The sequence below is a fragment of the Anoplolepis gracilipes genome, chromosome 2 (assembly GCF_047496725.1).
Source record: "Anoplolepis gracilipes chromosome 2, ASM4749672v1, whole genome shotgun sequence".
Taxonomy (NCBI): Eukaryota; Metazoa; Arthropoda; class Insecta; order Hymenoptera; family Formicidae; genus Anoplolepis; species Anoplolepis gracilipes.
Genome location: NC_132971.1, coordinates 12,879,045 through 12,891,933, shown reverse-complemented (window position 1 = coordinate 12,891,933; position 12,889 = coordinate 12,879,045). Strand labels below are relative to the sequence as shown.

The 12,889-nt window shown below is 29.5% G+C and overlaps 1 protein-coding gene across 3 annotated transcripts in view; it reads left to right on the top strand.

Annotated features, from left to right (window-relative positions):
- Positions 1–12,889, top strand: part of LOC140676028 (CUB and sushi domain-containing protein 3) — a 51,370-nt gene that overhangs the window by 12,022 nt on the left and 26,459 nt on the right. Inside the window, exon 1 of one of the 3 annotated variants that reach the window (XM_072910639.1) lies at positions 5,388–5,952. The exons of 1 other annotated variant lie outside the window; for it this stretch is intronic. In XM_072910639.1, coding sequence (XP_072766740.1) covers positions 5,904–5,952 — 49 coding nt within the window. In that variant the 5' untranslated portion in view covers positions 5,388–5,903. Of the gene's footprint in view, positions 1–5,387; positions 5,953–12,889 lie in introns of those variants that run through there. One more of the 3 variants, XM_072910638.1, reaches the window with a different exon arrangement.

Genomic DNA, 12,889 nt, shown 5'->3' with positions numbered 1-12,889 from the left:
GTATCTTGACTCGTCCTGCAAAATTGCAAAATATTAAGAGATAAAATCGAATTAATATAATTGAGAAATTTATAATGAAAGTTTTGCTTTTAAAATTCTGTGAGAGGATATTTTGTGAAAAGGAAATGACTAAACAATGATAGCGGCAGAGTTAAAGCTTATAACTGATTTAATTTTTTACTTTTTTTTTTATTTCATTTGATTCACAAGATAAAGAAATTATTTAAGAATTATATCTTTATAAATCTTAATGCAGAAAGTACGATGAATTTTTAGAAAGAACAATGTTTCAAGAAGAACAATGTTCCAAGAAGAACAATGTAATTATTCCCAAGAAACCGATATGTTGTACATACGAAATGTGTAAACTGACAAAAGAAAATTTTTCGCACAAAATTGCAGAAAAGTACCGCAAGATAATTCACGCATAATATCCATTTTGTGCAAATTTCTGTAACGGTAATTGTTGCAAGGAACTCACGAAGTTATATGTCTTTTTTCTATCTCTCTCGTTAGTTTTCAAAATATTAATTTCTTATTTCGTTATGACTCTATGGGATTGCGATAAAGCATAATATATACAGAGCACAAGCAATTCAAATGGATAACTATGTAATACCTAATAATTTAATTATCTCTCTTCAGATAATTATCCTGTGAAAATTTAACTTAGACAATCCGCATACTGTATACTATGTATATCGATTTCACACGATGAAATTTGACAACAAATCTAAAAAATTCGAAACTCTAGCGAAATGTTTATTACATGTATTTATTCTTAAAAAATATTTAATGATTATTCTATAAGTAATGAAAGTCAAATATTATCTTCTAAATGATTGATAAATGCATGATTTATTTAATTTAAAGATTGTTGAGTTCTGTGCCAGAATCGTCGAGAACCTGAACTTGAACGAAAACCTGATTGTATACGATAAGGAGATACTCGCGTGAGATGTGTTTGTGCATGTGCATACGTAACGCAGATATGTATTGGCGTACGTGTGTCCATTCGTGAGTCCACACGTGGCTACAAAGTGTTACGTTTGTTGTATGGCGGTCGTGGTATGTAGGTCAGGAAGCCGGCGTTACTAACAAGTGACTCGATTCGAGGCGATTCGTGAAGCGACACATATATATGCTGCTAGCTTTCATTGAACCGAATTTCCATCTTTTAACAAATTTGGTCTCGCTACTCCTCGATCCAATATGCCGATCGTACATATCGTATAATCGCGCTTCATAAAAACGTTTGCAGAGGCAATGTTTTGTACTCATTGTCAGTTCCGCGATTAATGCAAAATGATTAGAATTAATCCATCGAGAATCACACGGTTAATTCGATGCGCATAAATCTTGCGTAATTATCATGATTGCATTTTAGATGCATCAGAAAATGATAGATTGAAGTAGTGTTAGGTAATTCTGTAATTACATATATGTTTCACAATAATATTTGTCGCAATATTAGTACTCGAATACCGAATAATTGAGGAACATTTAACGGATACTGTCGATAATAGTACACGTATGAAGTCGTGTATATATCTTGCACTTAAATATTAAAAAATATAATTAAATATTTCAAGTTTTTAATTTTTAAATTTTAGTGTATCAAAATCGGATTTAAAGAAAGAAAAATATTATAGTTGGCGGCAACTTTCGAATTAAAATTATGATTTATCCTTAGATTTTCCCAGGTGCATTGGACTCAGAAGAATATTATAATAATAAAATAATAATGCATATTATAATAAGATACAAGAATACAATAATGAAAGAAGTATATTACAATAACGAAACTATCAATAAATGGCTATTTTCTCCAAAAATGTTTTTTTTTTAAATTTGTAATTACATATAAAATTATATTAGAAATGTGTATCATATCTTTCTATTGATTTTGAAACAAATGTATAATTACATTTATTGTCAGATTTTTTTCATAAAAAGTAGACATATATATTTAACAGTAACAATAATTATATTTAAGCATTATGTATATAATATACTTAAGCATATATCGCGTTTCTCGATTCAGAGAAATTTCAATGCGTGATTTGCACGGAGATTTGAATGCTTCTTCACGCACGTTGCATTCTCTGCATTCTCGAATATGCAGCCGATGTGATGTTTTGATTTTCATTTTGCGATTAACCGAGCGATTGAATATCCTTCTATCGTAAAATAGGATCGAGTAAACAAGAATTACGCGCGATAATCGAAAATCATGCACTGTTGCTTCGATATGGCATGTCGTAAAGTAGTCAGTCGTCATGAATGCAATGGATGTGATCGCATGATACGCGCATCTGCAATGTATGCAATTCTGCTCGCATGTTCACGCATTTCATTTCTAGTTGAACAATCAATCGTGACCTCTTCTTGATCGAGTGACACGGAATGCGGCAGACGAACCATACCTAATATGTATGTCCTTGCATTCAAGAACCCGGTTACATAGCTCCTTGTACATCAATCTTCTCGTTTGCATTTTAAGAGAAAGATTGTATGATATAAAGACACTGCAATTCTGTGCGAATATAATCCATTCTCAAATTTTGAAAATCTTTTTAGCTCGATCTTTTCGTTAGCGTTCCGTTAAAAGAAACATCTTTAAATTAAGAATATTTCTTATATAGTATAAAATATGTATACGAAATATGAATTAACATATCTATCTTGGAGATATTTTTTTTTACAATTTTTTAAAGTATTCGCGATACATGTTGAAACAGCTTGAATCCCAAGCACATGAAATTATTTTGATACACGCATAGAGTATTAAATTTCATGGTTGCGTTAATCAGCACGTATGAGGCGCTCTATAAAGATACAATTATGGATGCTCTTCATTGTTAGCATCAAGAAACCATAATTAACTCGAACAAGGAAGCGCCGAGGGCGAGCTGGTTTAGGGTGACGCGGTTGGGTGATCATCTTCCTAGTCCTTCTTTCTTAAGTGTAGGCATTCTAGATTCTTTAGTTGGAAAAAAAATAAAAGAAAATTATACATTTAACAAGAAGCTATTATTTTATTTAAGCTATAGGCGTTCAACGTTTCAACAATTCAACGTGCAACGCAATCTGTAGAACGTTTGAAACAATGTCTTGCTGTGGACGGTCGCCATTTTATAAATACATATAAACACCTGTAGCTTAAATAAAATAATAGAGATATTACACAGATCATGGTTACACATAAAAAATAAAACATTTTAATTTGATTAATAAAACTGTCAGTATTTTGTTTCAAAAATAATAATTTACAATAAATTTTCATTTTTTCAACTTGTTTCATGTCCGTGACCTTGAATGACCTTGAATATCCATGACCATTGAAACTGTCTTGGGAAGGGCTACAATCGTAGGTATTTGAAAATAGGTATACGATTCCATTTAAAAAAAATGAAGATGATCTTCAAATCTCCTAAGCTCCTCCACCTACGAAAAAATGTTCATTATCATGGTGCCTTCTTCAATAACAAACAACTTTTATTTCAAGTATTTTTTCCTAACTTCAAAACTGTGGAAATTATTTGGGTGGCCCTGTCTTAAGTGACTCACCCTGTATATACACATACGTAAGTACATGATTTGAAAAAGAATGTTTTTTAAGAATAAAGTCGGAATCACTGGAGTTAAGAATATAATTTAAGTAAACACTTTACATACTTTTCACATAAGTTTTAAACATATGGAGATTCTTATTCTGTTACGTCGTGTATTTTGCAAGAAATATCCCTTTCTTGCTATTAATTTAATTCCATATTACGAAAAAGAAATTATTTAGGTACGATCAACGGTACAAATTACGGTCCCACTTATACTTTCCGGAAAATTATACATACGTTGCTCTTAACTGCTAGTACATTGTTACAAATTACCGTAGAATTTCCACGACTTTTCGCAATTGCGTACGTTTGCGGGAGCTTTATATATCTGTTATTTTCTTCGAGACGCTTCGTTTTCATTTCTATAGTTCATGTGCTTTGCTCTGTGAATTTACAATTATATCTTACAAGACAATTGTAGATTGATGATTATCAATTATCGCGCACGGTAGAAACGTGAAAGAATTATGTAAAAATGTAAATTGGGGAAATTTATAATTTTTAGACATTTAACTTTTATGTAAAACTTCGGATCAATTCGCATTAAACGTTTTCAACATTTTATCATAATAACAATACGTTACGCGATGCACGTAAGCTGCTTGTAATATTCTTTCGTCATTTGCTGCAAAATTACCCCAACACTTTCTTACGATCTCCATAAGCGTATAATTACGCGAACAATCAAATCTAATGTATTATATCTATCGGTATATATTAATTAGGTTAATTTGCTACTTGATCGTTCAAAAATAATTTAATAATAATAATAATTATTATTATTATTATGTGGCGCTTTTTTCCTTGTTCTAAGTTATTTCTATCTACGATATTTGGCTGGTTACGTTATTCTATTTTTCAGGCATCTCTAATATTGTCCTTCCACCTTCGTCTTCATAGACCATCCAAGTTATTTTTCCGGTTTTTCTGCTAGAAGATCCTATGGAATTCTTTCATTTCTAGCTACGTGTCTACTACTACCTGCCCTTAACCTACGTGATTTAACAACTCTGTTCTGACAATGCTAAGCGATTTATAGAATTCATCTAGCTCAGTTAGGTAGTTTCCTATAATCTTTGCTGACCTCGTCCTTTTTTGCTTCAAATATTTTCTTATTTTATTTTCGGACATTCTAAGTTTATTCTTTTCGTTTTTTATAAGGGCCTAGGTCTCGCGTCCGTACAAAACTATCACTAGTATTATTGTTCTATAGATAGATTCTAATTTTTAGATTTCGTGATAGTAGCCGAGACTTTAATAGTTTATAGTTATCGAATAAAAATAAGAACAGTTTCCTGAATAGTTAAAAATAATTTATAATTTTAAAATTATTAATAATTGTATCGTTAATAATTATGAGTTTTTGAAAAAATTCAATGATATTTAATATAAACAAATATTTTCTATTTATAACAAGATACTTTTTAGTTTCATTATAAATTAGAATATTTTAAAAAAACGAGAAAATATTCTTTCGATTATATCATTTACAGATCATGTAATCTCTTCGTGAATATTTCGTTACAATTACGTCAAAATATTTTATTTGTTACACATAACATGTGTTACATCCCTCTAAATAATTTTTCCTGCGGGAAAGTTGATCGAAAATCTTTTAGTGAAGTTATTGGTTAGCTGTTCCAGCTATCCCAGGGGATAAGCCTATTGCTATTCGGTGACGTAGGTTGGCCTGAATTCCAAAGGAGAGGCGGATAAAAAAGAAGGGAGGATGAACAGTCAGTCGGTCGCCTCGTTCCTGATGGCAACCGACACAGCGGTCGGTTTACTTGCCATTACTTGCCGAGGTGGTGGCAGCGAGGAATAGCAGGTGGAGGGGAGGAGAACACCTGGCGACTTCCTGCCAAAGACCCAGAGAGTAAGCGTCTCAGTCCTCAGGAAAGAACGTCCGACATCGGTACATCGATACAAGTCTCGAGAGTCACACCACCAGAGTTCTGGCGGTGAACTGCATGAGCACCGCTATTTTAACCCTGTTCGGAGATACCTGAAAGACAGAGTCGCATGCGCGTTTTTTAAACTTCGAGCAAACGTTCGCGTTCAGTGCTCGGAAATAAAAATAAAGAGGGTTGCTCGTAATCCGAAATGTTTTTCTCGAAGTGCACTCGGTGAACTTTTCTTCCGGAACCGACGAAGTGCGATTGTTACGGACGTATTCATTACTGTCCTATCTCGGAGTTGTACCAGGATAATTATTCCTCCAATTTTCTGAAACGAGAGGACGTACAAGTTAAAGATTCAAGTTCCACACGGAAGCTCGTCAAGGAAATGGAACGCAAGACACTTTGCTTCCTTTTCATCGCTCTGATTGCCAAAAGTGCGTAAATTTTTTTTCAGCTCTAATTATTATCAGATTAAATACATGTTATATATTAAATAACAATTATTATACATAAAAATTTTTACAAATAATTATCAGGAGATATTCTTAAATATTTGCGAGATATTCAAAAATGAATAAATGAAAATATACATAAATTATACATTTGCAGTGTGTGTGTGTGTGTGTGTGTGATTGATTAACTATATATTTATAATTGAATATAACAAATTGTATATATATATATATATATATACAATTTCGTATATATATATATATCACGTTCAGCGTATATATATACGCTGAACGTGATAATATATATGTATGTTTATTCATATATATATATTATATATTTACAGTCTATTACATATATTATAATTACACACATGATAATTTTACATAATAATAACATGCAAATGAACGAGTTCTCATATTCGTGTTGTATGAAATAAAATTAGCTATTTTTATGATTGTTTCTAATCAAGTTTTTGTGTAACAGTTCGTTATGAATTCTCCCCAGAACATAATTGGATATTTCTTAGAGAACTTTAATACGGATAGACATTTTGTGCAAAGATGAATTAATCTCCCGTGGAAAATATAATGCCTCATTAATGCACTCGAGATTATTATAATCATTATTGCACCCAATTCACTTGTCGCTTTCTAAACGCCAAGAAATTTAATGAGTTGACTGATTATGAGACAATGCTTACAGTTCGTAACGACATTCTCTATTTTACGTATCATTGAAACACTCTATTTTATAGAATCTGCAACGAAACTGCCACTAATCAAGCACGCGTATATAAATGCGGCATCTAATCGAATGTGCTCGTTATAAGTTAATTATAGGATTATCTAAATTAGCACCAAACTTTCGAATTATATATTAATAAATTGCAGCATTAATGTAAATATGAATAGATTTCTCATAAAATAGAAAAAGTTCTTCGGGAAAAGATCGTTGACTTTATAATAATAATTTTATAATTATTTTATGCGTAATAATAATTCTATTACATCAGTAAAATAAGAGAAAAAAAGAAAATTGTTCGAGACATATAAATCTAATATAACATATATACATGTAATATATGAGCTCCTTCGTGATTATAATGAATATATATATATATATATATATATATATATATATATATACAACAAGTATTATAATAAATTTCATTTTTTTTTTTTTTTTTTTTTATGTAAAGAAGTCTTTCTTTGATAAAGTCTCTTTCTCTATCTCTCTTTTATTTTCTCGGCAATTCACCTCGGGTCAAGATCATCCCACGCTCGCGGCATTATTGAACTTAATAACGAATTACCAAAGCACACTCGATTACGTACGCAATTTGCAGACGAGAAGTATCTGAAAATAAGCTAAGGTTATCCGTCAATTAGCGCATGATGTATAATACGTGCGCGTTTGAATGCATTTCATGAGAAGATAAGTACATTTTCTTTATTTGATGTAAAATTTTTACGTCGCGTGACGGTAAATTGGATTTGCATTAAGCACTATTTAAATGATAGCACGATTGGCGATGACTCTGAAAAAGTTAACTCCAATTAGCGGTTGGTTATCTTTAAAGAGTGTTTTTATAAGTAATCTAATTATTTCTGTATAACTTTGCTACGCGTCTTCGCACGATTATCCTGCAGGATAACCCGTCTGTAAATGTAATTTCTATCTCCGGTCCGGTTAAACGGGATAATTCTTCAACGTCGTCTTGGCTTTAACGAAGACACCACTAGACCCGCTCCGGAGAAGCGCGTGCTCATCATTAAACGCATAAATGCACGTCTCGTAAATGAAACGCGGCATATGCATCATGCAGTACGGGTTCTCATCTCCATCAGCGTGCATACGTATAATCGACTTTCCACGATCCCTGCTTGTTTTTCTACGAGGTGGAAAGCCGGCGAAGAGGTCTTATCGTGTAAAAGAAAAGCTCACGAAGATGTAGTCGACTTGTATCTAGGCTCCCTCCGACGCGAAAGTCGTTTACCTATTTCCTCACACTTTTTTAATGTCGTCGAAATGTTTAATTTATATGGAATAACGCGAAAATACATTTTATGAAACATGCCCAATGCGATTATTTTTTATCTCTATATAATTTAATAGTGTCGGCAATTTTATCGAATTTATAATTTAATACTAGCAAATTCGGCTTTGATATACTTTTTATAATTTCTCATCGATGATTATCGATAGCAGCATGATATCACTGTGTAAATACAATAACTTTAAGAATAAGTTACCTTTCTTAAAAATACTTAAGAAGTAGCTTGTCCGAGAGAGACGCAGAAGAAAAATTCCCGTCATCATTACTCGATTTTACATTTTACTTTAATAATATATAAGCTTACTTCTTCCGCACAAGTTAGGTTAATGACCGAGATTGTATCTCGCGGTAAATGGTGGTTACTTGCATTTCCCACATGTCGCCGTGCGCATCATTTTTTTTTTCTCCTGTACACTCTTCAAACACTTCCCTTAACTGTAAGTTCTCTGATTTCTTTCATTGTCGATGAATCATATCCAGTTATTGTCTTCTTGAATATACATCATATATATATGAGTGATTTCCTGTTGAAACTATAAAAGATCGATGCTGTTGATATCGTTAAATCGATCGGTGTCAAGTATTAACTGGCACACGAGCAGACTTATTATTACTCATTACTTTGTCGAGTCAGTCGCTCATTGATTATTCATTATTTGACATTCAGATATTTTACTTTAATTAAATATAAATTGAAAAATTTTTACATATGAATTTATTCCAAGTTAAATAGCAATTTTTTTATTGGATAATTTAGTGATATGATGATATTAGAAACGTGATATTAATCTTATCATCTTGCATTTTGTCTTTTGATATATCATCAGAATTAGATTTAAATATAGGCACAAACTCAAAGTTTAGAAACGTTAGAGCAATTATTAGAATCTTAAAAATCTGTAAAACACATTTTTCCTACTTTAATAAAATTATTTATACGATTATTACATTGATTTATCAACAAAATTAATAGAAGCGTTGATTGTATTAAATTATGACTTTTGAAAATTTTTAATTAATTTATTTTTAACACTGTTTATCGCGTAATTACAAAACTGTAATCAACTTTAGACTTTCAATCATCGACAACTAACTTTCGCGATAAATGTGTTCACTTCCGTCATATTGTAGGATTAGTTACAACTTCGCGTACTACGTGTTGATTCACACATCGACACGCCTTGAAAACAAAAGGCCGGCGTGTTTAATTACCTTGGCTCAGTACCTAATTTCCCACAATTCCGTGAAATAACGGGAATATCAAGCGAATGAACAGGAAAAAGAAGGCGAGTCCGACGTCTTTTCTCTCCTACTTTTGTCCTGATTATCCACTTTTCTTACGACGTGGGCGAAACTCCGAACCACATGTTGTACTACATACGAACAAAACTCGATGAGTGCAAGTTTGTAGAATCTATGACGGAGAAATGAAACTTAGAAAGAAATAAAAAGAATAAATAAAAAGAAAAGTATTTATATATTTATATATTTTACGTACACATATAAAAAAAGTTCTTATTTTATAATTCTTTTATCTTATAATTCTTTTATTTTAGAATTCTAAATTTTATTATAGCTAAAACACAATTTTTTATATAAATAATCTTTTATAATAAATTAATATAATAAAAAAAGGTCCATTAGAAAATTAAAGATATTAAATGTACGGTAACAAAGCGTAAATGAGCTGAATATCTATAATATAAATTAAAATCGAGTAATTTAATAAAATAATAATTTTTATTAAATTACTCGATTTTAATTTATATTATAGATATTCGACTTATTTACGTCTTGTTACAGTACATTTACTATCTTTTATAATAAATTTTAGAAATTTTATCATTTGGAATATTTTAAATACAGATCAATACATAAATCGTATTATCTATGTATGTGTGTAGCAATTCAAAAATTTTAGGAGGCTAAGTTTCGATAATATATATTTTTACGCTATATGTGTAATAATTAAATTGATATTTTATCTCAATTATAACGATTACTAAAAATTAAAAGACACGATTTGTTTAGTTTGTCATCAGAATTAAAATTTCCTTATATATATTGTATTATCTTAATAGTTACATTACGCAAATTTAATTTTAAATTTAGTTTTAAATGTAGAATTTTAAATTAAATTTTTTATATTACATAAACAATTATATTTTTAAAAATATGTATGCAAATTAAAATTTATAATAATTATATCTTTAGTATTTAAATCGAAAAATAATTAATTCATGATTATTAAAATAAATGTAAAAAATATTTTAATATTTTACATATATTAAAAAAATTATAATTGCATATTATTTCTTTTATCATAATCAAATAAAGAATTTTATATATAATAGCACAAAATTTGAAAGTAATACCGGTAATTTATTAAGTATATTTGTCACGGTAGTGAGATAAGATGATATGACAATCATTTTAAGGATAACGGTGAAATAGCAGTGACCTGATATTTACACTGGAATAATTTTTATCTTTTCCATGCCATTTTTCGACGCGTTGTCTCCATTCTATTGTCCTACATAGACTAATTTACCCGAGGCACGTACTACTTGGCATTGTATTTTGAACAGGATGTATTGGAACATTTAAAAGATTTTATTTTAAATATTTATAAATTAAGATAAGAATAATTATAAACTAGAACGAATATATCTTTCTAAACTACAGTAAGAGTAAATTAGTAATAAATTGATAAGAACGCAAAGAATTTTTCAAATTATGTACTACTTGGCATTGTATTTTGAACAGGATGTATTGGAACATTTAAAAGATTTTATTTTAAATATTTATAAATTAAGATAAGAATAATTATAAACTAGAACGAATATATCTTTCTAAACTACAGTAAGAGTAAATTAGTAATAAATTGATAAGAACGCAAAGAATTTTTCAAATTATGTACTACTTGGCATTGTATTTTGAACAGGATGTATTGGAACATTTAAAAGATTTTATTTTAAATATTTATAAATTAAGATAAGAATAATTATAAACTAGAACGAATATATCTTTTTAAACTACAGTAAGAGTAAATTAGTAATAAATTGATAAGAACGCAAAGAATTTTTTAAATTATGTACGCAAGTCAAATTTGTTAACTGATTTATTTCATAGAATTTAATAAATATTAATAACAAATGATTAAAGAGTATTACAAGACATTATTGTTTGCATAATATTTGTGTATAAATTGAAATTTTTTGAATATTATTAATTTTTAATTATCCTACATAATAATGATATTTTGGTATTATTGTAGAACGTTAGAGATTGGGATTTCTTAAAGAGAAAATTTCTAAGAATAATTAAAAAAAAATAATTTTGATGAACAATTAAAATTATTAGTTTTCTAGGACACTAAGAATCTCTTCGAGACGATAGAATTTCTTGATTAGTTTGAACATAGAATTAGGATTATAGTTATAATTACTGATACCATTTGAGAATAATAATTTTCACTATTATTTCAGTATTTAATCTTCATATTCTTATTCCCTACACATGTGCAGAATTTAATTTTTAATTTTATAATTTAAATAGCCAAAGATGAATCCAGTCCGAGCCCGGGTTAATAATGATTAAAGTACACTAATAAGTAAATGATATATTGTAATAATATATTACAGATGGACATAAATAATCCAATGACAAATTATCACAAGAAATTGATTTATCCATTTAAAGAAAAGATTCTTTAAATTGATATTGCTTTTTTATCTTTTTTTACCAATTAATTTGCATAGATATTCTTGTCAGCAAAGTACGATTATTCAATCTATTGTATCTGTTTCTATAACTATCAGCTTTTGATCACTTCTTCTGTCTTTTAACTCTCGCAATGCCGACGATATTTTCTCGCCCGCAATAATTTGCAGCTATAATTTAGTGGTTCATTTTTCTGCGTCGGAAGAAGCGGCTAGTTGCCAGTCTCTAATCGATTTCTCGGTAACTTACGATTCACGTGGCTGCGTACGTTGATGACGATCATGTACGGCAGAGGATAAAGTACTTTTCAAATCGGACTTCGGCTTCAGGTTCTGCCCCGATTTGCGGCTTAACAATTACGACGATGCCAACAACCTACATTAAGCGGATATAAGAATAACTTGTTCGCAACATTTATTTTGAGAATGAATTACATATATAAAATATTTTTGTAGATCTACAAAATTTATATAAAGATTATATTCGTATTTACTTATTACACTCGTAACTGTATTTTTAGATCTAAAAAGCATATTTATTGCTTTATTAGCATGTTTATATTAACATTTTGATTGAAGAATTAATCATTACTAAAAAAAAATAGATTGTCGTTGCTGTTTATGAAGTAAAACAGTTCTAGTTTTTTTATATGTGAGTTATAAATGTACTGATGGCTGATATCTTTATTCTTCGTAGCACGTGCACGTAACGCATCCTCGAGAATATAAACATATAACATACGTATCGTAACAAGAGACAGACAGCTTGCGTAGCACCTGCTTTGAGCGTTTCTTACATCGTTACAATTTATCGATCGATTTTTTCCTTAGAAAAAAAAATATATACATATATACGACACTGTTTAATCGAAGATGTCATAACAGAAATAATTGAACTATTTAATAAATAATATATTATAATTTTAATAAAATATTAAAAAACAATAAAAAATAATAAATATGAAAAATGCAAAAAAATATGTTTTCCGTGCAGCTGGTTTTTTGTGATCTTTTTTCATTTTTTATAATCTTAATTGTATTGTAATATATATTATGATATATACATATATTATAATGTATATGTCTGATCAGAATTATGTTTTGAATGTTTTCAATAGATACTTTAATTTTTTATTATTA